This window comes from Streptopelia decaocto, assembly GCF_964273445.1.
Source record: "Streptopelia decaocto genome assembly, chromosome: 12".
NCBI lineage: Eukaryota > Metazoa > Chordata > Aves > Columbiformes > Columbidae > Streptopelia > Streptopelia decaocto.
In genome coordinates, this window is record NC_138667.1 from 174,747 (window position 1) to 202,627 (window position 27,881).

A 27,881-nucleotide genomic window follows, 5' to 3' on the forward strand; every position below is an offset into this window, starting at 1 on the left:
CTCGGCCCCGCTCGGCCCCGCTCTCTCCTCCCCTGCGGGGAAGTGTCTCCTCTGGGAGCCAGGAGGGGCAATGGCGGCAAAACAAGGTGCTTTGGGAAAGGCTGACCATGAGAGTTCCCAATGCACCAAACTGCTTGTCTTGGCGCTATCCTTCCCTTCTTCTGAGCCTTGCCTTTTTAAGTAGTTTTCACCCGCTTTTTGCTTGCTGTCGGAAGGTTATTAACTGTTTGGACTTTGTGCCTTTCCACTGAGATATATAGTTACCCGTCTTTAACAGATGTGTACTCTGAGGCGATGAAGGTAATGTTTGTTGAGACTACAGAACGAAGAGAAAGAAGGCCTAGAGAAATCTAGGGCCTTTCAGAGGCATCTAAGGAAGGGTTAGTACCATAAGGAGACTTTGGGGGGGGCTTTCCTCAGTTAGTGGCAACTGAAAATCTTACTCACTGCTAATTTGGTCTTTATTTTGAATTTTTGCTCTCATTTGTTTAATTTAAATTTCTCTGGTGTGAGTTGTAGACTGGTGGTGCCTTCTGTTGGATGAAAGCTGAGGATACGAGTCCAGTAGCGCTGAAGCATCATAATCATTCTGAGATCAAGAAATGCCAGGCTTTCTGGTTTCTAGTTGATTGGTTCCTCGCTGATAGCAGAAATACTCGTTATGTAGTGTCTGTGTGCTGTCTTGTCCTCTGGTTCTAGTCTTCAGGGTCATCAGATTGTTTCTTAATGGGGTATTTCAATCTGCCTTTGTGCTGATAACACCTCCTAACTTAGTATCGTTAGAAAATTTTCACTCAAATACTGCACTTCCTGTGCTAAAAATAATTATTTGAAAACATGAAGTAGAATCAGTCCTAATACTCGTCTCTCAAGTCTGTACTTTTAACCAAGTATTTGCTTCTTCATCTCAGCCTCTTTATTTTCCTGTTATGTTTTTCCTCTGATGCTCTGGTAGCTACACTAGAATGTAATTTAACTCCGTATCATTTTTATGCTATTTGGTTCTAACAGTACAGAAGTTTAAGCATGTATTTTGGGCTCATTACGCTCCATAACTTTTTTCAGCTTTTCCAGAAAGGTAATAATGCGCCTTTGTGCTCATTCCAGTATCAGAATGTCAGCTTTAACTCTTTATTTTTAAAGAGAAATTAAGAAAGAATGCTGTACAATTTAATTTCGTATGCCATTTACAGATCACACTTTTTTTTCCCTTTTTTGTGATGCTAAGGGCAGTATATTCTTAGTATTATGTCCTTCATAATCACCTTTTTTTTTTACATGAGTGAGTCGAATCAGGGGACCCAGTGTTTGAATTGGCCACAAGTTCACTAGTAATGAAAGGAGTGTAATTGATTATCATGATGTCACCATACTTGATATATTATGATCATAATGAAAGATTCTTTTTTTGGCGAGCCACTGAATGTCACTATTTCTTATTACACTGGTTCTGGTTTAGGTTCCACAGTTACCACCAGCCTTCAGTTTGTTGATGATTACTATGACAGTTTCTGGGTTGTGACTGTGTTGATCTGGAACCATCTAATCTGGAGCAGCCTAACGAAATCGAGGGTATAGAGATGAAAAAAGGGCATGGGGTAATGCAATGGGATCACTGAGCAAATGGCGTGGGGTAACATGAGAGGAAGGGGTCACAGAACCAGCAAAATGAGGCTTAAGTGAGGTCACCTCCAGCAGCTGAATGTCAGCAAGGAAGTGCCTGAAAGACATCATGATGGGGAAATCCCCCAAACCCTTTCCAGGAGCTCAGCCTGCTGGAGTGCTTCTCTAAAGTGTCTGTGCACCGCTGGACAGGTCGTTCTGCAAAGGCTGACAGAAATAGGAAAAGCCCAGGTGGTTAAGTGGGCAATTATTTATAGTCTTTCTTGGTCTTTCAAATAGACAGAGCAAATTAGTCCATTGTTTGAAGTCTGATTTTAATATTACGTATTTATTTCCTTTATTAATTTTAGCCAAATAAGTTGCAAGTCCAGTTGTAGTTTTCACAGAAAATACTTCTATTACTCTGCCAGCCTGTATATCCAAGATATAAATAAAACTTCTTTCTTACTACGAAGATGGGTCTAGTCAACACAAGATGCCTGACTTGTTTCTTGTTCCTTCTCTCCTTGCCCTGTCCCAAAACACAGATGAAAAGAGACTCAGAATATTTTTTTCCTCAAGATAAATTGTTGTTGTCCTTACAGTCTCTTTTGTGTTCTCTGGAGTTCACCTGTTAGAGTGGGCTGTTCTCCTAAATTTTGTATTTGATAGCTGGTTGATAATTTCACTGTTCTCATTTAAGGTTGTTCAGTTTTACAAGAATCCAATGAGTGATTTTGTGTGCGCGTGAGGACCGTGAAGTGATTTTGTCAGAGTCTGTTTATCTCCAGTTTTGGGCCCACTGGGTATTGTGTGCTGTTTTCCTGACTGGATTTTGTAGCAATATGTCTGAAGTGCTCTATGAGATTTCAGTAAGAAATATGGAACCTTCTGCAAAAATGCATAAAGTGCCACTTATTTGGATGCTTTCTGGGCAGAATACCCTTTATGTCAGGTTCCTGCCGTGTGCCACCTGGGCAGGTATGCCCCAGCTGTTCGCATGAAGCAGCTTGGGCAGGTCTGACATTCTGAGCTGTTCGGTGAGAAGACAGGTTTACTTTCTGGTCCACAACCAGGTAGATTTGAGTGTGTGAGTACCTGTCACTGCAGTAGTTCACCAGCCTCTGAACTTGTTATTTGTGCTTCCAACTCTTCAGCAAAAGGTGGCGCTTTGGGCTCTACCTTGAAGCAGCAAGAAGAGGGGAAAGGGTACTTAATGATGGCTAAGAGCTCAATAATTCAATTTCTCAAGACTTGCTTCATAATGAGAACTCATAACTCTTCCTGTCATGCCACTGTGTAATAGATGCATCTTTTAAGTGACACCCAGGTCTGGCTTTTAGAGCAGGGGACTAATTAAATCCTCTGTGCATGAAAACTGATAATATCTTAGGGCGATACAGATTAATTTGGCTGTACTAACTGGGTGCTGTTGGAGGAGCAGGGCTTTGTTCAGCACATCATTGCGCAGCTGCCTGGGTGACACTGTCTCTAGTCCCCCATGGAAACATGGTGACAAAACCAGTGAAGGTCTGTGTGTGAGGGGGAATTATGTCCACCATAGAAGTGGGCTGTGTCCATACTGTTACTTTAAAAGGATTGGGTCTTTTTTTTCAAAGTTAAAAATCTTGCTCAATGAAGTCTGGTGTAAGCGGCCTTTACCAAGTCTTGCCAGTACAGGGAATTCAATCTGTTGACAGAGAGAATCCAGACTTCTGTGTTATCTGAATTCAACTTCTTCATTGTGATGCTATCAAACTGTGCATTTTAACTCGCTTAAAAATCAGCTATGATTACAGGTTCTTGTATAATTTTACACTGAGAAATTTGAGGTAATAAAAATTCTTTCCTGCTATTGCTTCTGTTCTCTATTTAGCACAGTTAATGCACCTCTTGCTTTTGCTCGTTGTACAGTCTGCCAGGACATCATTAAGATTAGCGCTTGGAAACCATGTGACCCTAAGATGTGAGGGAAGCCGTTTATACTTGATTTACATCAAGACTGAAGAATAAATTCTCACACACTGTGGATAGTTTCAAAATAAAGGAGATTGCCTGTCAGAAGTGAAAAAGCTTACCCAGAAATTTGTATCCGCTCTGTGACACAGTTATTGAGTTCCTGAGTGTGGAATTGCTTTTATTTATGTAAGGGGACTCTTGTCAAACTTCTAATCCCATGGCGACAAGCTTTTCTTTCAGATATTCTTTATATTTCTTCTTTCTAATAGTGTTCTTCTGGAAATGAGAGTTATATTTCTGTCTGGACTGTACATGTATGCTATGTTACACCTCTTTAAGTCACCTTTGGTTTAAAAAAAAAAAAAAAAGAAAAGTAGTATGAATCTTCTTAAACTGGGTATCCTATAATTGGTTTTTGGATACTTGAACTGTGTTATTTCAAGGGAAATTTGAAGGTAACTTCTTTAGAACTACAAACTTTGGAATGTATGCATATGTATATAACTATTCTGTCCATGCAGTAGTCAAGATGTTTCTCATTCTTCAAGAGCAGGGCACAGGTTACCAGATAATACCATTTCAGAGACTGCTGCTAACAGTGATGTAATTTCTGTGTCTTGAAAAATTATACTTCAGAAGGTCTTAGTGTGACAACAGCACATTTCTAAAGAGAATTCTTTCTCTGCTATAAAATGAGAACTTGTTAGATACTTGCCATATTTTTGTAACTATTTTGAGCAGAGTTCAGAAGGCGTTTGTTTGATCTAGCCTTCTATGATGTATTCAGTTTGGCTGGTGCAAAAATAATTGCGTTTTGGGACTGTGAATGTTAAGTCATTATAACTAGGCTCAAACACGTGAAAGCAAAAAGTATCCCTGCTCCAAAGGAAAAACTGGATTTTCCTGTGAGCAATGCAGTGTAGCATAATGAAAAAAGTGTCTCTAAATAATATAATGGAGTATTGATGGTTATTTGTGTTGCTGCTGGTATGTAAAGGGTGGTGCTGGAATAACAATGTCAGAACAGGTAGTGGCAGGTATGAGTTTACAGTAAATTGTCTTTTTTGGAAGTAAAGAGATAGAAAACCATCTTGTAACCCAGAAGCTACCGTGAGAGTGTTAGAACTATTGTATTCTTCATTTGCAGTATGTGCAGAATTGCCGTGGGGAATATTTTGAAGCTGAATAGCGTGTTAAGGTACAGTTTGGAAAGCTTCTTCAGCTTTCAGCAGTAATATTAACTTCATGGGCATCTGAAATCATTTCTGCTTTGATTCACAGCAGGTAGGTGTTCTTCTTTCTATATTCTTTATTGTCTGCTTTCCTGCTTCAAAACTGAATTCCAGGAAATCTGCCTGTGACTCAAGTAATACAGCATTATGACATCAGAGTAGGCTTTTGTGTATTGTCAGTAATGTCTTTTTTCTCTCTCTTGCTCAGATCTGAATTGCTTTCTTGGGAGGTTAATTGAGATGAGGTGACATAGAATACCCCTGAGGACCCTGGAGTCATGCAGCAAAAGTGTTTATTGTGCCTGAATCACTTCTTTATATCTGAGAAGTCCATTGACTCATGCCATATGTTTTCTGTTTTGAAGAGATTTTATTTAATTGCAGCTTCTGATGAGCTTGAATGTAGTATCTGCTATGCATGCATAATTAGCCCAGGTGCTCTGAGGAAACCAGCATGCACCGTCTGCTTAGCATATTGCCCACTGACACCCCTAGGTATCACAGTGAAACTGTGAAGAACTATGCCGATTCTGAAGGGTTCTGTTATTCAGGAGCCTTCAGATTGTTGCTAAACTGCAGTTCCTGACTTATGGGAGAAGAGACTTGCTCCCATTTCAAGAGACCAAGACAATTGTTTTAACCAGTCTTCAAAAATTATGGTTAGGCTGAATTGTAAAACTATATTAGTTTGATTGGATTGCATTTAGTGTGCTGCTATGCATCCTAGAAGTCACTGAGGAGAGGAGAGGCTGGAGACAATATTCTGAGTGGTGGTCTTAATCTTGCAGGTGAGCAGGAGGAATCTGTGACTGATAAGAGCCCAGTCAGCACAGAGACACTGCAGTCTGTGGCTCCACTAGCACCGCCCTCTGACCCGAGTCTGCTCTGTATGCTGGAAAGGTTAGTCCTATACCTTCCATCCTTGTTTTGACACTAGTGATTGTACATCTAGATGTTAATGAAAGAACTAATTGGGCTGAAAATCCATTCATGGGGCCCCTGCAGTCAACATAAGAGTGAGGGAATTGAATGTGGGAAGGCAGAACTGCCCCTTTCATTATTGCCCAAACTTCATACTGGAAGAAGTAGAAGCTATTGATATGCAATGGTTTTTATTTTTCTTCCCTCCCCCTAGGAACGGAGCATGGAAATAAAATAGCGGCCAAAGCTGTTGGTAGTTTCCTTACGCATCAGAGCTTTGTTACTGAGCACGTCAGTTCAGATTTCTAATGTCAGGAGATTCTTACAAGTTCTTTCTGTATATCTTTATTTATATTTGGTCTGACCGGGCATTTTTTTCCCTTTTTCACTATACTTACTCTCCATTTGAGAAAAGAGGATAATGTTTTATGATTATCTCCAAGGTGGGAGACCCCACCATTTCCCTGGGTAACCTCTGCAGTGCTCGATCACCCTCACAGTAAAAAAGTGTTTCCTGATGTTCAGAGGGAACGTCCCGTGTTTCAGTTTGTGCCCATTGCCTCTTGTCCTGTCACTGTACACCACTGAGAAGAGTCTGGCTCTATCCTCTTTGCACCTGCCCTTGGAGTATTTGTACACATTGATAAGATCCACCAGAGCCTTCTCCAGGCTGGACAGTCCCAGCTCTCTCAGCCTTGCCCCATATGACAGGTGCTCCAGGCCCATCATCATCCTTGTGGCCCTTTCTGGGACTCTGTCCAGTATGTCTGTGTCTCTCCTGCACTGGAGAGCCCAGCACTGGGCCCAGCCCTCCAGGTGTGGGCTCCCCAGCGCTGAGCAGAGGGGACGGGTCCCCTCCTGACCTGCCTGACGCAGCCCTCTGTGCGGCCAGGGCACGCTGCTGGCTCCTGTCAGCTCTCTGTCCACCAGGACTGCAGGTCCTCTTCTGCAAAGCAGCTTTCCAGCTGGGTGGCCCCCAGCATGTAGTCATGCAAGTATTAAAGCAATTTTCTTTCTGCTTTAGGGGCCTGATTTTTTTTTTTTTTTTAATTTATTTTTTTTTTAGCAGGCTAAGTTCTCCTATGGCAGTGATAAAATTAATTAACTTCCTCGTATAGTTGTGGTGACTCCTCAGATTTCACCAGAACTTAATGATTTGTAAGCCGTGCTCAAGAGAAGAATTTTTGAGGACGTTGTGAATATCCAAGTAAACAGCAACACTGTATCACAGGGATTTTATTACCTGTGCTAACCAGGTTAAAATTCCCAGCTTGTTAACAGAGCTGTACCGATTTGGATGGAAGATAAGTAGCACACATGTAGGTTTCTACCATGTTGATGAATTGCTGCAGAAGTGGTTTCTGCTGCCACTGGATCTGATACAAATGCAAAATTTATTTCCTCTATGTAACAGTGGATTATACTAGACATCCTAAGGAAAATGAAGTTCTGCACATAATTGACTTTATTTTCTTTAACTGAGAGTGATGCCATTCTGAAACACAATTTAGTACATCTAACTTGTGTGGTGCTAGCTGCATTATGGTGGATTAGAAAGGCTGAGAAACCCAGTAGTGACTTCTATGATTTAGCTTGTTTCTGGTTAGTTCTCCACAGGTCAACAGAAATTGGGGTTTTAAGTACCTTCGGTTTAACTGGTGGTTTAACTTGAACACTGGTATGTGGAGTGTTAGCTCGAGCCATTGAAGTACTTAATTTAATAATTTATGTAATCCATGCTTTTAAAGTGTTTCTGAGAGTTTTTTGTGAATCGCCTCTAGATGCCCAGGTTGTTAAACATATATACAGAATATGTCTCTTCTCCTCCCTTTTAAGAGCAAGACATATATAAACCCCACAAACCCCACTAGATCAATATAATGGAGATGCAATATAGGGGAATTTGTAGGGATGTTTTTAATGAAAGTAGATTACATTGTTTTTCTTATCATTGTCAAAAGTTAGGATGACTCCCGATCATCATGGAGTGCATCTTGAAATACAACATTATAAAAATTCCTGGTAACCGTCTTAGTTCAGGAAAGGAAAATATTACCTTATATAGGTTTACTGCTAGAGGTATATGATTTACTGCTTATTCTTACTCTGTCATATTAGGTGCTGACAAGATCTGGAAGAACTTTCATGGTACTTGACACCTTCTCTTTCCAGGCTGCCTAGTGGCATTTGGTCAGATGACTGGTAATCATTAAGTCAATAGTGATTTATACTATTACTGCATCTCCTCTGGAGCATATCCCTTCCTCTGCTGAAGGATGGCAGTGGAACATACATTCTCCTCTCATCTGTTCTAATTAAAACAGGTTAGCTTGAATCACCATGCTGTTTCAGTGGACTGAAGGATACTCATGTTTTAAAATAGCACTTCCCATAGTGCTATTCTGCTGTCGTGATAGATAAGTAAGAAGGTTCTATATTCAAAGCCAAAGAGGAGGCTTTTCGTGCTCCCTGAACCAATGCTTTCTGCCTAGCTGAAAACTGAAACTAAATCAAGTGCACGTATCCCTGCTTAGTAAATTGAATTTTTTCTGGTAGTTTCACTTCAAGGAATGTTGGTGTCCTGTTCTACTTCAACCTCTTGGCCACTCTAAACAAGTAAAAAGAGGTCTGTTGGTACCTAGTTCATATAATTAATTCAGTTCTATAGACATATCAAATTAATAACTAACAAAGAAGGACCCAGAGAAGACTGATTCTAAGAGTATGGAGTTTTCTGTGAGTGACGGGTACAATAAGCAGGGATGATGGGGCTGAATCCGTTCAGTTTATAAATGGAGAAGTCAGCACTGGTAGCATGTCATGAGAGTGTAAGCATGAGATTTATTCAAGGAACATTTAATTAAACTGGAAGGTAATGGAAGATAGGGAGTGTAGCTCTTCCATCATAGAAAGTACTACATTGCTTAGATGTTTTATTACTGGGGAGAAATAATGGCTTCATGTTTTTCCAGGACACACTATGAAAGTGCTATTTAACATTTGAAAGCTACACAGATTATATTGATATAACCTTGAGAATTTTTTTTATGCTGAGTTGGGTTTGGGACTGTACATCCAAAACAAATGAGTTCTGGTGGCCTGTGTGAAGAGTTTGGGGTACTGTTATTTAAAAAGCACATTTGACAAATACTAGAAAAGTCAGTAGTGGAGCCATTGGTTGTAATCCCATTCCTTGTGTCAGGGTGTTTTGTGAATTGATGGCCAGTTCTTGACAGGCATGACACTTCCTTAAAATATCTTCCATAACTTTCCCAGGGACTGAGGTAAGACTGAGGGGCCTATAATTTCCTGGGTCCTCCTTCAAGTCCTCCTTGTAGATGTGGTGGCATTAGCCTTCTTCCAGCCTTGTGGGACGTCCCCTGATCTTCATGACTTCTCAAGGGTTATGGAGAGCGGCCTCACAGCAATGTCAGCAGCTCTCTTAATGCTCTCAGGTGGATGTTGTCAGGGCCCAGGGATCTGTAGGGGCTGAGCTCCTGTCATGGTTCCCGTACCAACCCTCCCTTCACTGATGATGGGTCTGCATTGGCATCGACCTCATTTCTGTTCCCAAGGGCTGGGGCCCAACCATGCTGGTAAAGATAGAGGTGAAGGTGGTGCTGAGACCCTTTGCCTGCTCAGCGTTGTTGGTGACTGCTTCACCTCTGCTGTTTAACAGCAGGACAATATTTTCTTTCTGTTTATGCTGGGTGTTTTGAACCCTAGAATCTTTTCAGTTGGAAGAGAGCCTCAGGATCATCAAGTCCAACTGTAACCTAACCCATGTCCCTAAGAACCTCATCTAAACGCCTTTTAAATGCCTCCAGGGATGGTGACTCCACCATTTCCCTGGGCAGCCTGTTCCAATGCCTGACAACCCCTTCTGTGAAGAATTTTTTCCTAATATCCAATCTAAACCTCCCCTGATGCAACTCAAGGTCATTTCTTCTTGTCCTATCACTTGCTACTTGGGAGCAGAGCCCGACCCCCCTGGCTCCAAGCTCCCTTCAGGCAGTTCAGAGATCAGAAGGTCTCCCCTCAGCTCCTGTTGTCCAGCTGAACCCCCCAGGTCCCTCAGCCGCTCCCATCACACTTGTGCTCCAGCCCCTCACCAGCTCCGTTCCCTTCTCTCAACTCGCTCCAGTGCCTCAATGTCCTTATGATGAGGGGCCCGACACTGAACACAGGATTCAAGGTTTGGCCTCACCAGTGCCGAGCACAGTGGTGCAATCACTTCTGTAGTCCTGCTGGCCACACTATTCCTGATACAAGCCAGGATGCTGGTGGCCTCTTGGCCACCTCGCACACATTGGCTCATGTTCAGTCGCTGTCACCAACAGCCCCAGGTTTTCCACTGGGAACTTTCCAGCTGCTCTTCCCCAGGCCAGGAGCATTCATGGGGTTGTTTTATGACCCAAGTGCAGGGTACCTTGGGAACCTTTTATTGTGGTTTTTGACATCTCTGACCAATTTCAATTTGAGCTGAACTTTTGCTTTTCTGTCTGCCTCTGCACATCCTGGCATGCCCTTGTAGTTCTCGATGGTTATTCATCTGCTTTTCTTCCTCGGGTACGCTTCTGTTTTGGTTTTGGGCAGACTCAGAAGCTCGCAGTTAAGAGAAGATGATCAGAAGCTGACTGGGACATTGGGCACTTCTGCTTTGAAGGCACTTACTATTTTTCATGTGTAGTTAAAATTCCTGAGTTCACTGTTATTTCTGATTTTTCTATGCTGTAGTCTCTCTGACAGCGTGTTTCTCAGTCTGCTCTGATGTTCCATGCTGTCATGCTTACCCATCTAAACAGGAATAATGAAAATTCCATGTTACTGCTGTTTTCTGCCTTACAGATGCTTGTCTTCCTTAGCATGTTGTGGACATTGTCAGCAGTCTTGTCAGATTATAGTGCCAGTCAGTGCTAGCTGCAGTACTGCCTGTTCCGAGCTGGTTGTGGAATTTAAATTTCTGTCAGAAAATATTTAAACTAAATATTCTGTGGCATTTTAGATACAGTTAATGTTTTCTTCTGTTTGAAGTGTCGAAGCCCTGGGTTATACGGATCTGTGTGATGTGAATGTTGCCTTGTTTCTCTTAGTACTGTCGTCTTGTAGATCTACTTGTTTCTTATCTCATTAGATACAACATTTCAGAGGAAAGATTTTGCTTTGTTTTGTAGTATGCAGGAAATTTGTAACGTAGCTGCTGTGCGCTACCTTTAAAACAAATGTAAAATTAAGTGCAGTAGAAATAACTTCATGGTTAGGTGATAAAATGATATTGCAGTTTTACTTAGGGAATATACAGAACGTAAAGTGTTTAAAATTTTTGTCATGAAAAGTGTATGCTGCTGCGTGTAATACTGCCCTGTCAAATTTCATACCAGTTACAGGAGTTGTCATTTGAGTATTTGACACTTGCTAATTTCAATATCATTCATATTCTCTGCAGAGGTCACAAATTCACGGTAACAACTGTCCGTGCAGTGTGACTGACAAGTTCTTGATTAACGAAGCCTGGGACTGAAATTGCAGAACAGGGTGGATCTGCTCTTGCAGTGTGGAGGTGGCTGGGTTTTACAGGATGGAGCATCTGTATGAAAAGATGCTTTTCAGTCACTCTTTCTTAAGATAACTGTGAAAATAGTACTATTAATACACGTTGGAAAGCCAGTGAGACTTTAATAGAAGTAAAAGTGGCTTCTCCAGACTGCAGGCTGCCAGTCCCATTTGGGAAGGCTTCTACATTAATCTGACATCTTGTTTAGCACTGATAACACTAGAGAGTCCAATTAAAGTATTTCAAGAAGACATCCCCATACAAGACTACATTGATTGTCCGCTGATGTGTATTGAATTTTAGCTAAATACAGCCCCGGGTGCTGTGCTGGAAAGCAGGGCAGCTTGCTCTCCGAGCTCTTAATTCCTTTTATATTGATTTGGCTGGTAATGATATAACCTCCTATTCTAATTAACTGACATCTGCATTAGGCTGAACAAGAGCCCCCTGCTTGAGGCTGTCCACTTGTTTGTGTTTTGAAATGTGTCCTCCTGTTATGTTAGATTTTGTCCAGATTAGCTCAGTCTATGCAAAACAGATCATCTAAATGACTGACTTTTCTTTTAAATATCTTGTGAAGCAAATTTATCTTCCTGCTGCCTACTTGTCCAGGGCGTATGTTGCTGGTGAGCCTGGCCAGAGCTGTTTCAGTGAATGGATGCTTTTATAATCCTTCTCAGTGGGTGATTTGCCCCTTTGACTGATTTGAGGCTGCTGAGAAATGTGGAAATTTAGGTGAAGATAGGGAGTGAAGACCTGAGGATAAACGGGGTATGACTGAGCTTAACTTGAAAAGTTGCATTTGTATTTTTTTATAACATAACAGACTATACAAACTTAAAATACAAGACTCAGGTGGATAATAAATACTATGCTATTGTGAATGACAGTAGTATTTCTGGTGAGATCTGAAACTAAGCTGAGATTGGTAAAAAAGAAATTTATGATAATCTAGTAAATTTATTAATATTTTCCCTTTTCTTACCATTTTATTGTGCTTGATATACCAGATGGAAGATGTAACTTGATGATGCTTGAGAACAGAAGCCAGCCTTGAGCTCCTAGTGTTAGCATCTCAGCCCCGGAGAGGGAATATATGTCCACTGTAGTATGAATGAAACGGCTGAGATTTCACCCCAAACTTTTTAATAAATTCCTTCATGACAAGTCATGATCTCTCTCTGCCTAAGGGCCTTTCTACGTTGGAAAAATATATAGAACTTGCATTTGCACTGTGATTTCTATTTGCGTATGAAGAACGAAGTGTTCAGTGCACCAGAAGTGTTCTGATGTGATAGCACTGCGTTTCCAAGTTGGATGTAGAATAGCAAACTGTTGTGTAGTATATTTGAGGACCTGGACTACTAGTGCATTGAAACTTTTGCACAAGGCTGGATTGAAATTGAGAAAAAATATGGGAAATCTCTTAACTAATTCTGAATTCTGCTAGAACTGTCATGCTCTAGTTTGGAATGATGGGAGTGAAATCCAAAGAGCTCGAGGCTGGAAGAATTAGCTGCTAATCTCACATTTCTACAAAAAGACTGAGCAATTCTTGGTTTATAGCCCTGAAAACCTAATGGAGCCCTGGGGATCACTGACACAACAAGCTTCTCAGAGCCACTGGCACTTAGCAAAACTGACTTCAGCTAATCAAAAGATTCTTTAGGGAGAGGAAGGAAAAAAAACCAACAACAAACCTGCTGGTTGGGAAAGCTGCAGAACGAGTAACTGTGCGGGGATGGCTGAAGAAATTTCAGCTCCTTGCAGTGGGCTCAGTGACCTATAATTGACACTGTGTAATGGGCAAACTGAAACCGAAGGAAAAGTAATCCAAGTTCTAGACTGGTGGGGAAAAAAGTGAAAGGGAGGAGAGCAGAGTGGCACTTTGCTTGCTCTTTGTTAAAACATTTCTTGAATGGGTTATGTGCGAATCTGCAAGCACACAAGAGCCTACAGCAATGATAACTGCAAAGAGAACAGAACTGTCCAGTGCACATGGTCTGCAATATTAACATGCCCCGTTCTGAAGAAACATTTGCCATTATTCTGACTCTCATGCCATTTTCCTGTAGTCCTCGGTGAAATGAAGCACTGAATTACAACTGATACCCCACAGTTCTTGAAGGTCCTTGGCAATTTTTTGAAGAGCTCATGGTGAAACCTATGATGCAGGATTCTTAACTGGCATGTAGATTTGCAGCCAGCTTGGTTTTAAGTGTCCTTTCCTTAGGAGAAAACACATTTTAGTATGTTCTGCTTACAGCTGTTGAGTCCTAGATGTTTTGAGAAATCGGGAAGGGGGTATCACCCTTTCTATAGTCCACTGGAATGCCTGATAGTATGAGAGCAAGGCCAGAATAACTAAAATAGGACAAATATTGTGAAAACAGTTTTGAGTTCCACTTGCTCTGTTTGGGGACTTAGGGCTGCAAAGAACATCCTGTGTCATCAGGTCCAATCTCCTGTTATCACAGTCACAACTTCATACGTGTAATCTGTCACATAATACTTGTTTTTTCTGAGAGCAAGTATGCTATGATTTATGTCTCACAATAGCAGAATAAATGCTTTTCTCTCAGTGGAGTTTAAATTAGCACTTGTGGATGCCAGGATAATTTACCTGCAACAACAATTCCAGCATTATAAAACAGCTTGCAGCTCTTTCTTGCTGACTATGCCACTGTAAAACAAAACCTTAATTTTGACTCTGTATGTGTTGTAGTGCAGATATTGCCATGTAATGTTCCTCCTTGACCCAATGCCAAAAGGTTAAGAATAGGAATGGACATAGTTTAGAACAAGCAGCATCATTCCAGGAAAGCAATTCTGCTCTCCCCACCAGAGCAGTCTACTGGAAAGAGGAAGGCGGGAATATAAAGATCAAAATCTTTATTTTTGGGTGCGAACGTGGAATCCTTGATGGTTGCGGCAGGAGAAACAAAACTGGTGTCTTGCAGCTGTTTTCTTCTTGCATGATCTTAAAGAGGGTGTTACATGTAACAGAGTGTATGTGTGTGTCGTGTAGTGAAAGTGCAATAAAAATTGTTAGATATATAGTTCCAGTTGCTCTAACTCTGCTTAGCACTTTTTAGAACTTTGCTCTTTGTTTTGATCAGAGGTTGCTGATATACAATGAAGTCGAAGACTAATTTACTAATTAATTTTATTTCAGTCAAATAATCAGTAGAACATTTCTCAGTCTTTTTATCTACACGCAGAGGTAATTGTAACATTCTCCAGCTCACTAGTGGGTCTTGCAAAGTGTTTCTGGAGGCTCAGTCTACATCTCTTAGCTCTTAAAGCATGTAGTGGTGTGAACTCAGTGATCCTGGCCACACAAGAAAAAAGGCAAAGATTCTTTTTCTGTCTATTAGGATAAGCTATTTTAATGTTGCTTAATACATTTTGTCATCTGCTGGGGGGAGGAGAAGAACAGCTAAATCTCATGCCTTACAGGAAAATAGGTGGGACCAATAAGAAGAAAGATGAGCCAAAAATCACACAATTATTTTGTGCTAGCTTAATGGCTGCCTTGTTCTGCCCAAAGGTAAAGACATAGTTATCAGCACCATTTATCAGGTACACCATTTTTATATAAACTTGTTTAAAGCAGGGTAGAGCCCCTTTTTCATCTTAATTAGACAGTAACCTATTGATTCCAAGCGGGCCTTCATTTTCTAATTATTTTGTACATAATATAATGTCATTAAACATCTTTAAGTGGACAGGATTACTCTAAAAGCTTCAGCTCCAGAGCTCTAATATTAGGCTTTTGGCATTCATCCCTGTGTGTGAAAAGCAGTCAGTTTGTTTACCAGGAATTTAGATTCGCATTACTGGGGGAATTAGCAGTGAGCTATTAGTCTGAATCAAGCACTTAACAATTGCTGATCATCTCCTCCTGGCCTGGGGATAATGGAGGTGATCAGCTGTAAATGGAGAGTCTGTGGGGCTATTTTCGCGAAGGCACTTGGAGAAAGTGCTGCCTGCCCTGACCCCGCTAACCCCCAGCTTCGCAAAAACCCAAACACCGAGCGGCTTCCTGGAGGAGGGCTCATCGCCCTGAGAGAGCTTCCATTAGAGACTAAGCCCAGCCTCAGCCCACCAGCTCTCATCTGGAGAAAGGTTCAGCCGCAGAGTCCCCGCGGTGGGAGCGATGAGGCTCTGATGGTACTTACAGCTGCTCGGCTCCAGCGCCCAGGGCCGCCTGCTGCTCCCCTGCTGGCCCCGCACCTCGGGCTGGCTCGTGGGCACGTCCAAGTTCACTTGGAAAGTTTTCCTTCTTGTTCTTGTGTAAAGTTGCCCAGCATTTTAGCAAATAGAATGACTTATGATTTTTAGGATGTATTGAAAAAATACTGCTGAACCTGTGGTGTTGTCAATTCGAAGTTAGCTTTTACTGTGAGGTTTTAAGATTCATGCCAGGGATCTAAAAGGAAAACTGCAGTCTCTGGATTCTTGCTGAAACATGCGTTTACTGGAAGCAGTGAGAATGGTTTTACTGAGGCAAGGACACAATAATTTTGGACTTCCAAATTCAAGGCTTATCTCCAGCATCACCTTCCTTATGACCTGAGGCAGGAGATGTGCATTGCTTGTGTCAGTTGTCACACAAGAAACAATTGATCTAACACAGTGACTGAGCTCGCTGCTGGACAAGGACTATGTTGATGCCCTTTGTAAATGCCACATCAGACCACGCTAAGGGATCTAAAGCTGTGTCAGAGTTCTAGAAGCCACATCTGAAGTACCTGACAGTGTCTGTAAAAGCTGTTGTTAAGGTCGCTTTGTAAGAGATTCTGTCTACCTCGGTTCTTTAAATTTCTTTCCCATAATGCCTCCAGCAGCAGGAGACAAGGAATGTAGCTGCTATTAAATGCAAAGGAAGGCAGACTTCTAGAGTTGCAAGATAAATTTTATTAGCGAGATTTGGCATTATTTTACATTTTAAAAAATACTCTACATTACAAGAATTACAAGGTTCCCTCATTTTATATGCTTGCTGAGAGCTCAATGTTAAGACTGTCAGGGTAGAGAATTTTTATTAGATTATTTTTTTATTTAGACCAAAGGTACTCACAGGATTTTGTATTCCAGTTTCTGAGGAACAGAAGCTGAGGGGTTTCTGTAAATTGCCCTGTAGTATGGTTAGTAAGAACTGCTCTGAATGCGTTTGGGTAACTTGGCCAGTCTTCGAACATCAGTGATACTAAAAGAACTGAACTGGTACTGATATTAGCATGACATTCCTTGGTAGTAGTTATACCTGTGCATGCATGTATGCTGTGTAGTTGAAAAACTGATATTTGCAGACCAGGTGTTACAAAAGCCAACGTAAAAATGGGTTTGTACTCATAGCAGTGCGAGTACCTGTGAATGCAGATGTAGAGGTGAATTTTGTTTGCAGTTATTGATGAACAAGCCTAAGAGGCAGTGTGTATATAAAGGTACTTATGTACACTTGAAAGGGACATAGGACATTTGGAGAAAAACCCCAACTTACATGTTTTGCTTTATTTTCAGTCTAGAGCAGGATTTCTCTGAATGTCAAGCATTTTCCTGTGTAATCCAGAACATGACAGGAGGCTGCAATTGCAATCAATAACCTTCTTAGTAGGGATAAGGGGCCAAAGGTCCACAGTGCTGTGAATATGAACAACAAAACGCTGATACCTTTTTCCACATCAGCCTGTTTTAAAACACTGACGTGGGGAAGGAAGGAAGATGATAGTGCAGATGAGTGGAAGATGAATGTAGTACACCGTGTGTGTGTGGTACAGGCTGCTCAGGGAAATCTAGTCCACCTTTCTCCCAAATATCCTCACTGATTTGTGGAATATTGGAAAGAACAAGATTTTCTTTTTCCCTGTCACTCTCTACTGAGTTCTGCAGATAACAGATGCTATTACCCTACAGTCAAGAGTCTTGACACGTTTCTGGTCCCACCATATGGAGGATGGTCTAATGTAGATATTAGAATATGGTAACATGGACTTCGTTTTCATTAAAGAATAGTAGCAAACGTGGAAACAGTGCTGTCTCTTGATCCAGATAGCTGCATTTCAGTAGGTAATTGGAAATACCAGCATTTGTACTCCTCTTAATTGAGGCAACATGATATTTGTTCATACTGCATGGAAATAAGATGTTGCTTCTCTGTATGAGAGGAGGTGGTTCTGTCTCAGGCAGTGCTTTCCTTGCCCTACCTGCCTGGGAAGTAAAGAGAATTTGAAATGGACATGTTAGCACTGCAGAGGGACAGCTACTCTGATACACGCGGCAGTGTGAGGTTCTGTAATACGAAGGTGTCTGACAGTGACTGGGAACCACATCATTCTACCTAGCTGGTGCTTTCCTGGCAACAGATAAAGCACAGCGTAAAGAAAATATCCACTTGTTCTGCATCTACTCAGGATTGTAATAGTGTTAGGCTGTGTGTAGTATTGTTGAGATCTGTTGTAGCTTATAGGATGAGCAAGGGGCAAGTCCAGCAAGAGCTGCGTTAAGCTGAGTTTCTAGCTATCCTGAAAGCGTAGGCTGGCTGATGAGGCAAGTCTTGAACACAATTGATTGTGGACTATTAACCTATGCTCAGAAATCAATATTCACTTAACATCACTTTTTAACAGGCAAATGCAGTACCAAATAACAGCAGTTACACAGTGCACACATTTACACACAGAATAAACAGGTCATGAAATAGAACTTGCAGAGGAGGGAGGAGGTTGGGCAGGCAGTGTGGAAGGGGACAATGACAGCTTGAGTACGTCAAGAGGTACAAGGTAGTTGCAGCTCCCAGAGATCTTTTGCAACTGAATGTCCCAGGGGTTTTGTGGTAAATACAGCTTCAAAGAGCTATATGCATCCTCTCAGCATTACTAAGAAGGTTTGTCCTGGAGCCAGGCACAGTCATCCTTTGCTAGATAAGACTAAGTTTACTGGAGTTGAGCACAGAAATCCATCTTTAACCACAAAGCCCAAGTCTGTTGCTAGCTGTCATAATGGATGAAATATATATCTGTTGCAAGGGGCAAAACAGAAAAGAGTGAGCATATAAACTGGAGTATGGTGTCCTTGATCTGGGATGGGATTTTTCATATACTTGAATTAATTTGACAAGGGAACTGAAAGTAATCCAGAACTGGTGTTTACCAGGGACTTTATGTGCATGTTTATTGAGCTTTACTTGCAACCCACCCTGGAACATGGCCTTCTAGTCTTTAGGATGGTATGCTGTATTCTGTGCCTTGACAGACCCACACAAACCTCATCAAGTTCAACAAGGCCTGTTGAACTTCAGCCTGGAGAGAAGCTCTGGGGAGACCCCACTGTGGGGTAAGAAAGCCTTTTTACTAAGGCCTGTAGTGACAGGACAAGGGGCAACAGGTTTAAACTGAAAAACTGTAGGTTTAGATTAGACATAAGGAAGAAATGTTTTATTATGAAAGTGGTGAGACACTGGAACAAGTTGCTTATAGAATTTGTGGATGCCCCCACCCTGGAAGTGTTCAGGGTCAGGTTGGATGAGGCTTTGAGCAACCTCGTCTGGTTAAGGATGTCCCTGTCCGTGGCACAGAGGTTGCACTAGATGATTTTTACAGGTCCCTTCCAACCCCAGTTACTCTATGATTGCATGCCTGAGGAATAGCTCCAGAAGCGGTGGTGGTAGGACACGCTGTCAGGTCCCTCCCTGGAGTCAGAAACCAAACCCTGCACAAGTTCTGTCAGAACTCAGACCTCTGTTCTAAATTGTGCTGGAATATTAGTCTGACTGCTACTGAAAATGCTAACGCGGCGGAAGCAATGGCTGCCCAGCATACCTGCAGAGCTCAGCATAAACTGACTGGGGTAAAGTGGGGTGCAAGTCGGGGGAGGTTTCCAGGGACTGCTGTTCTGGGTTAAGGCTGTTCCATTCCTCTTTTCTGGAAGCCGCCTGTTTCCCAAAGATAAATCAGTAGTGGAAGTTGCCTGGATATAGAATAAGATTAATAATATGGGAAAGAAAGATGCCATTTATGCAAAGTTAACGTGGGCTCAGCAACAAGGGCAGCAACAGTGCCAGAGATGGCCAAGAAATAGCAGCTCCAGAATATACAGAGGAGGCCATAGGCAAACTGCTGTGTTTGGAGATGTCTCGCTGTGTCTTCCCTTCAGCCACCTAGGAAATGAAAAGGAGGAATGAATCCCAGTTTTTTTGCTCCATTTATGCTCAAATGTCTGGCTGCAGAACCTGCAGTTCTGAGCACTGGTGTGAGACTTCAGGAAACTGCTGTGGCCAGGCAGCACAGCCTCATTTCTGCTCGTCTGTGGGAGAAATAGCTTGAGGTGAAATGGTCCAGGGCTCTGCATGCATGTGGCATCCCTCGCTTTGATGTCCAGAATCACACATTTCTAGATCAAGTACCATCTCTAAGCCATTTGACTCGCTACTTTGTGAAAGCTACAAAGCAATGCATACCTGGGACATTTCTGAAGCAAGAGATGTGCTGGCACTGTCTCCTTGGAAGCTTAGGGAAGATGAATAAAATAAGTCCTCTTGTCTTTCTAGAGCTGTCTGCTTCAGGTGCATTTGAGACCAAATGGTATTTTCTGCAAACAGAAGTAAAGCGAGAGTCTTATTGTGCTTTTCTTTCGTACACCTTGGAGTCTGGTGAACAGAAGTCTAGGGGAGCTATTTTAGGAAATGCACTCACGGGCTGTATGGCTTTGATTTAGAATATACTTTTCTCTGTTCAGTGAATGGCCTGTTAGTTTGTGGGTTCACTCGTGAGGTTGAGCAGACTGCAAAGGTAATTTGCGCTGTACTTGAGGGCCTCTGGGACTTTCCCAGCTGTCTGTTTGGTAAGGGGCAGGTATATAGTATCTCAGATGGGGCGTTTAGGCTGTAGGTGAATCGACAGTGCTGGGTGTAAGGCTTTTCTATACAGCAGGAGGTAGGTTTAAATATTAATAATTTATCTAATGATTTTGGTTTCTTTGATAGCCTTTGGAAGCTTTTACAAACATAAAATATTTAAATCTTACTAATGTCTGTAAAATGCTAGGGAGATTAAAAAAATAAAGATTTAGGATTACATAGTTGCATGTAACAGGATTTTTGTAACCGCTATGCTGTTGAATCTAATCATGGGGTGTGTCAGGAGCTACTTATCTTGACAAAGTGAGAGCCAAAGGCAAGCACAGGAAAGGATGGGGAAGAGGGGAACCTAAAGCCCATAATCCTGGTGCACTGATGCAGTTACTCAGCCACCTATGGACACAGCATGTCTGACCTGCCCTGGTGATTTTTTTGCAACTCCTTCATTTGAATGCTGTTTGGAAATAGCTTCATGGTGTTTGAGATGAACAGAAGTGTTGCCAAAAGACAGAGACACTTCTGAGAGCAGATCCAGCCTGGTCCTATAGGTTGGATAGGAGACTATGGAGACACTGCAGCAGACAGAGCTATACGCAAGGGCAATGCCATGTAGGATCTTAAAATCAAGAGCATTTTAATTTCTCTGTGCTGAGCTGTTTCTCTGATTCTGTGATATAGTCAATGCTTACCAAGGCACTTGTTGCTCTCAAACATGCCGAGTATCTGGTCACACTTCTCCTTCTGGTTCCCGCTGCTCTCGCACGTACACCACAGGGACACCTCCACGCTGGAGTTACTGATGTAGTTGGGTGTCATGGGCGTGCCTGTCCCAAACCCCCAGAAACTGCAATCAGGATTTACTTCACCAAATGAAAGACACGTTGCGTGCCCTGTTCCATTAAAGGAAACGCTGCCCTTCCTTTGCAATATGGCTGTGACCCACGAGAGCTGACGCAGGCCGGGGGGTCTGTCTGAGTCCGCTGGGCTGTGAGGAAGCGCAGAGATCACTACCCCTGGCTCAGGCAATCCGATGGTGAGGTGCAGCGATACCTGAGGCTGGCGCAAGAATTAGACTGAAGGATGTGAAGCATCTGCAGGGACTCAACTGTGGTATGAGCACATGGCAGCGAAAGGTGCTCTTGTTGTGTACCTGGCAACACTGTGTGTCCAAATGCCTTGTGCCAAACGAATGCTGCACATCTGTAGTGTGCAATTCAGCCAGAGTTCCTTTGGCACAAAACCAAAAAAGATGTCTGGAAAACCAGAGGGTACAGTCTAGATTTACAGCTTCTGAGATATTGCTGCTCTTTACAGCTCTTCTTTTGAGCCACTCTGAAAAAGTATTAGCGGGTTGGCAGTGAATGCCTAAAACCAAAGACGACCTTCCTTCTAACAGCTGGTGGTGCCACATTTTGTCTGGCTCTGAGAAGACAGTGTGTACAATACTAACAAATCATCAGGAGTCTAAAAGGTAGTGAGGGGATGTCATGTTTAATCACTGCTGTGACTGGGACTCCTGCAGCAGGAATGACTTGGTTCATGCAGGCCCAGAGAGCCCTGCTGGTTCGGCATTTAAAGCACAATGCAGCAGCTGAGGATGTAAACGTATGTTCAAAAATCTCCATCAAGTGCTGCTGATTTGGCAGCAGAGGATGGGACAAGGTGTGGTAAATGCCATGAAAGAGCTCTCCTTGGACTGCATTTACCTCAGGAGCAAGAGGGAGGAGCACTAGCATCACTCAGGCAAAGGCATGTTCACTAGTTTACTGAGCACTGTCTCCTGCAGGAGAGCAAGATGTTCCTTCACAGCATCAGCGTATGTCTGCCAGGCTGTGGCCTGAAAGCATCCAGCCTGTGTGTTTCTGTGGGTATCACTTACCAATCATGCCCATGTAAGCCTGCAGGCACACAGCACGGTTGTGCTGAGAGCAACCATCTGGAGACGTGTCTGCAGGTTGACAGTTTTGTTGGAAGTCAGCCAGTCGGGATCTGTGGGAAGGAAAATGAGACCATCAGCGTCGATGCTGTTCTCTTGGCTCATGTCTGCTGCTACTGGACCTACTTGCAGATATGGTCTTCTAAGCAGGAGTCCAGAAGCCAGAGGCAATTTGGTTTGGTGCTGTACTGGAAGGAACAATCGGGAACTATAGTTTTCCGGCGTCGTTCTCCACAGAGTTCATCTTTACATGGACAGAATAGGATCCTTTTGGTGAAATCCTCGGGGACTTTCTCAAAGAAATTCCTTAGCCCTTTGTGGCATTTGCGACGGTCACACACGTCCTCGCTTCCCGCTCCCTTGGTGCAGGTAGAGGCATAGTCTGTGCGCAGCCGAACACACTTCTTGCTCAGATTGCAGACATGAGTTGCTTTCAGGCATGGATTTGTTGCATCTCCTGATAACTGTGAGCCTATAAAGCCAAAGGAAACCCAGAAACAAAGAAGCAAGTCTCCAGAAAAGATTCTGCATGGAAACAGGAGCAGCCCTGACTGGATGGTCAGATTGGGAACATCAAAAAGAACACAGCAGATTAGTCTTGCTATGTGCCTGTAGTATGACATGGCAGTTATACTGGTTACAAATATTATTTTTTTTTGGTTCACATTGGTGTGTTTGTTTCAGAGAATGCATTATGGGGGGGACAAATTGAGGCAAGTATCCAGAGCAGGCATTCCTCTGATTAAAGGGGCCATTACCCCAACTTGTTGTCCTTAATAATTTTCAGCCCCAGAAAATGTAAGAAAAGGCAGCATTATATCGTGTAAGCATTGCAGTCCTTACCTGATAACAGAGCCGCCAGTTTATTATAATCTGTTTGCCAGTGCTCTTCATTTGCTGGATTCTCATAGGGAGAGGTCTCCAAATGGAAATAACCTAGGCAAGATACAAGACATTTTATGCAGTGGGAGAAATGCTTTGTGACCAGCTTTTTTTTGTTTTTGTCTTATTTGTACCAGGTTGTTTCCTCGGGCTGGAGTTCAGAGATGCTCTGTCTTGCTCAAAGCCAAATGCCAAGAATGGTTCTGCTGGAGATGCAAAGGTATTACTGTGTAAAAACAGCATTACATTTTGCCATCAGATTCCCTCTGGCTGGAATTTGGTCTGTGTTGTCACTTGTTTTTTTCAGCATCAGTACTAGCGAGATGTGCAGCATAGGTGGTCTTTAGTGGGAGGCCAAGCAGAAGCATCCCACTAAAGCTGGAAAAAGGCAGCATGCTCAAGGATGCCATTACACCATGTGTCATAAACGCATGTCCATTTTCAGTGATGGACAGACATGAATATTTTGAGGTGATTTTCGTGGTGGTCTCTCCTCACAGCACTAAATCCAACTGTCTCAGAGTAGCTATCTTTGTTTCTTAGGGTCCCTGGTGTATTTGAAGGGCCGGTCCCAGACCAGGTCAGTTTTCTCTGCTTATCAAACAGAGCAGTAATGACTCCTCTTCACGAGGAGATGTGGTCCCAAAGCGATACCTGCAGTGCTGGGACGTGGCCTTTTGCAGTTGTGTTCAGATGGGGGACAAGTGCAAGCCTTACTAGTACCTTGTAAATTCATATTATTTCATCTCACCATCTGTCATGCTGGAGTGAACGGTCCAGAAAATGCGTAAGCAGTGCTCCTGTCTCTTCATGCGCCGGTGACACTTGCAGTGTAGCAAAGAGCTGTTTGCCAGGCCTAGCTCTGCGTTCAGACATCGGACCCTGCTCTCATGGTCCAGGGGAAGGAAGCGAGTCTTAGCAAGGGCACAGTGTTCCAGGGTCCTGTATGTGGCATTGCAGGTGGAGTCCGAGAGGCACAGCTGTTCTGCTGCCACGCAGTCACTCCTTGGCAGAGCCAGGAGGTCTCCTGGTCAAGCAAGAACACATTGTTAGGATTACAGTAATGATGAACACCGCACAAGCACTTTGTCAGTGTTCTGTGTTCAATAAGGACTGCTCTCAAGAGGCAGAACTGCCCAAGGTCCTTCATATGAAATAGTAAGGAACAAAAGCTGCCTCCATTTAGAAACAAAAGGATGAGTATTAATGCTTGAAGGAGGAAACAAAAGGTTAAAAAGTCTCAAAAATAATTTTATTTAGCAAACCCTTTTTTTATCACCCTTAACTCTTTCAACTTGCCCAGGATCAGGGACGGCTCTGCATTTTATGGAGTGGTAAATCCCTGTAGAAACCTTGCCATTGCTGAGGCCTGCTTTGAAGAAGCTCCTCTGTCTGGGTAATGAAAACCGCAGTGCAAGAAGCACATAGCAACACCACCCTGTGTGCTGTGAGTCAGTGCTGCTGCCATTGCTGAGCTACGCACCCGTCGTTAAGAGGTGTACTGAGAAAGCCATTTGTAGAGCGTAAAAACAACTACTGAGCTTGGAAACTTAAGAATGCATATTTTTTGCATAATCGGAGAGAACTTAAACATAAGATGCAAGTAGTTTTGTACAGGAGTGCTGATATGCAATCAGTTTAAGTATATAGAACCCAGTCCTTGAGCTCCCTGCCAAAAACACAGAGATGCAGGCTTGGCCTTCCAGCTTTCATCTGTTCATGACTGTGAACTCTGACTGTATCTCTGTGTGTTGGTATATTTGTGTAACACATGCATTGATTATATACACACACAGACACACCCCAGCACCGCCTTATGTGGAAGTATTAAGTAATCTTGAACTAACAATATGATCTTTAAAACTAGTCTTTTTTTCAGCTTTTACAATTTTTTATATGGACTGCTGTCTCCTAAGGGTAATACTGGAATGATACCTAGCATTATGTTGTCACAAATAGGTGAATTCAGTCTATAATCTTTCTTCATTTCTGTAGTGTATGAATCTGTGTCTACAGTATAAGTACAATGAACACCTGGAACAAGACTGTTTGCTAATAGAATGTATATATAGGATAGTACATTTCTTCCCTTCAGGGTAACACTGCTTGGCTGGTTTTAGGAAATGACACTGCTGAGCCTTACATCTCCCTTTAATGTTCTTTGGGTACATGAGCTTTCCTATCATTCTCTTGTTCAGCAGGTACAATAGTACTATCTCAGCCTGCTTTCTCTACACATTAGAAAGAAATCTTGGTACGGCTTACATTACCTGGTATACCACCTTCACCATCTATTTATTCTTTCACTTCCTTCGCTTTTGCTGGCTTCATCATTTTTTTTGCTGTAAGCTGCATAATTCCATGCTAGTCTGCTTCTCAAACTTTCTACTTTTCCTACAGCCCAGTAATACTATCTAGGTGTCTCTGTCTCACTTTGCAAATTTCTTTGCTTTTCTAGCAGCTTAGTGTGCTTTGTTCATCTGGCTGTTACACAGAGACTGTATGACTTTGTAAGCTCCCTGAAAAACAAATCTCCCATGGGAAATGCTTTGCACCCAGCACAGTAAGTTTTGGTTAGACATTACACCTGGACACAACCTTAATGAACATTCTGAGTGTGATGACATCCTGTAAGGTTGCAATCAGTGCAAATTCCCAATAGCAAATCAGTCCATTCTCTCCAGTAGCTTTTGGAACCCTAATCTGAGTGAATTGGTCTGCCCCATCTCTGCAGCATCCTGTGTCCAACAGTGGCTTGCAGCAGCTGTTGTAGAAAGTTCATAAAAGGACAGGCTGAGAGAGTTGGGGTGTTCAGCCTGGAGAAGAGAAGCTCCAGGGAGACCTTACTGCAGCCTTTCTGTACTTAAAAGGGGCTGATAAGAAAGATGGAGACAGACATTTTAGCGGGGCCTGTTGCAACAGGACAAGGGGTGATGGTTTTAAACTAGAGGAGGGAGATTCAGGCTGGACATGAGGAAGGAATTGTTGCTCGGAGGGTGGTGAGAGCCTGGCCCAGGTTGGCCAGAGAGGTGGTGGATGAACCATCCCTGAGACATCCCAGGCCAGGCTGGACGGGGTCTGAGCAACCTGAGCTGGTGAAGATGTCCCTGTCATGGCAGGGGGGGACTGGGGGAGCTGGGAAGGTCCCTCCAACCCAAACTGTTCTCTGACACGATGTACTTTCCTAGCCTTAAGAATTCTGCTCAGCAACGACCTGAGCTTGAAGTGACATTTTTAGAACTTTAAAGTGATATGGTAATTGTCAAGGTAGAGCAGAGCTGGGTGTAAGCGGATGGACTGTGTTTCTACCACAGGCCTCTATCAGATGCTTCAGGTGAAGGCGCTGTAAACCTCAAATATAAAAATCCGTCTCTACAGACATAATTTAATAGCTATGCATTGTCTTAATCCCTAATACTTGACATGCTCTTTCATTTTTAAAACCTTGTCTTAGTACTTCAGATAATAATGTGAAAGAATGAGAAAGCTAATTCTTTCCTAGACCTATGGCCTTGGTTGCAGAACATGTGAAAGGTGCAGGTATATGGGAATCCCTTCTGTAGCTGGAAAAAAAAATTGATAAAATGTGATAATCAATGCACAGCCTATGATTATTTATACCTTAGAAAAGAGGGATAGGTAATACAATACACCTTTATTCTCCCTGTTCACTCCATGTCTTATCAAATATATATGTATTATTTCAATGCCCTTGGTGCACCATGCTATTGGTAGAGGATGACTGCAGAAGGGAAACCTTTCCTTTATTAAGCACAGTTACCAAAGAAGCGCTAGTATTTGCACATGGAAGATTGTGGGAAATCTATTGTAATCGTGGCTGTGAGTGCTGTAGTGAGGTCTCCGTGCAGTCACCCGGTTTTATAGCAGTTGTTGTGATATTCAGCAGCTGCAGCTTTTTCTGAATATAAAGCGCTGACATCTCATTGCCAGAGTCTAGGAACGCTTTAGAGCAGTTTTGTAATTTCTGTGCTTCTAGTCACATCAGCCATGAAGACTGCAAAAGAGATTAATTAGGAAGAGGAGTAATTTGTATCCTCAGCTCCTGTGACCTGTCAGTACCAGAAGACTAGAACGAAAAGCTGCATCTCTGCAGGAGCTCCTTGCGTTGGTCTTTGCAAACTAAGCCTCATCTCGGAAGCTATCAGCCTGAAGCATTTCAGAGAGGGAACGCAAGGAAGGTTGGTATCAGAACGAGCTTTCGGCAGTGTGAGAGGTCCGGCCAGGCTCCTGCCGCGCCGCGGGCTCCGCTCCCGGCACCTGCCCGTTTCAAACGCTCGAGGGGACCCGGGCAGCTCCTCCCGCCTCCCCAGGAGCAGCGTTCCCCTGCGGAGCGCTCTCGGCTCCGGCTGGGGCAGCCGCTCGCCTTGCCCGGCCTGAGGAGCAAGTTCTCCCCGCCGCTCGCGGCTGCCGGGCCGGTGGCCGGGGAAGGGAGGGGCGGCCCGGGGAGCCACCCCGCACCGGGCGCGGGTCCCGCTCGCCCCCCGCCGGGAGAGGGACGGGGGACGCGCCGCTCTGCCCCGCCGCGCTCAGCCCAGCCCGCCCCGCCCCGCTCGCCGCCCCGCGCGGTTACCGGCTCGGGTGAGGAGCAGCCCCAGCAGCAGGGCGAGCCCCATGCTCGCGGTCGGTCGCTCCGAGCTCTGGAGCGCAGCTCACGTACCCCGCGCATCCCCCGCGGGCTGAGCAGCCACCGCCCCGCCCCGGCCCGGCCCGGCGCCCCCAGCCCGCCCCGTCCAGCTGCGCGCGGCGAGCGCCGCCCCGCGGCCCGGCCCGATGCGTGTGCCCGAGGCGCGTGCCCGAGGCGGGCCGGCCGGGGTCTGCGGCGCCCGGCGCGGTGTCCCCGGAGCGCCCCGCGGTGTCCCCGGAGCGCCCCGCGGTGTCCCCGGAGCGCCCCGCGGCGCTGGGACGCGCTGCCCA

The 27,881-nt window shown here is 43.7% G+C and overlaps 1 protein-coding gene and 1 long non-coding RNA gene across 3 annotated transcripts; one reads left to right on the forward strand and one right to left on the reverse strand.

The window, feature by feature from the left end:
* The first annotated feature begins 2 nt into the window (after positions 1–2).
* LOC309445070 lies at positions 3–27,708 on the forward strand. 2 transcript variants are annotated; one of them, XR_014185222.1, is made up of 5 exons: positions 3–86; positions 4,709–4,845; positions 5,582–5,693; positions 23,084–23,166; positions 26,944–27,708. It is a non-coding gene; the product is annotated as an uncharacterized lncRNA (long non-coding RNA). The 2 variants fall into 2 exon arrangements; XR_014185223.1 differs by lacking the exons at positions 23,084–23,166; positions 26,944–27,708 and adding an exon at positions 12,279–12,416.
* On the reverse strand, positions 16,181–27,629 carry LOC309445069 (GDNF family receptor alpha-4-like). The gene is made up of 8 exons (XM_082063526.1): positions 27,538–27,629; positions 23,698–23,973; positions 22,908–23,000; positions 22,191–22,536; positions 22,008–22,117; positions 20,818–20,952; positions 19,730–19,860; positions 16,181–19,429 (listed from the first exon to the last, which is right to left on the reverse strand). The coding sequence occupies exons 1-8, from the start codon at positions 27,578–27,580 to the stop codon at positions 19,295–19,297; spliced, it is 1,269 nt and encodes a 422-aa protein (XP_081919652.1). The 5' UTR covers positions 27,581–27,629; the 3' UTR covers positions 16,181–19,294.
* Positions 27,709–27,881: the final 173 nt, after the last annotated feature.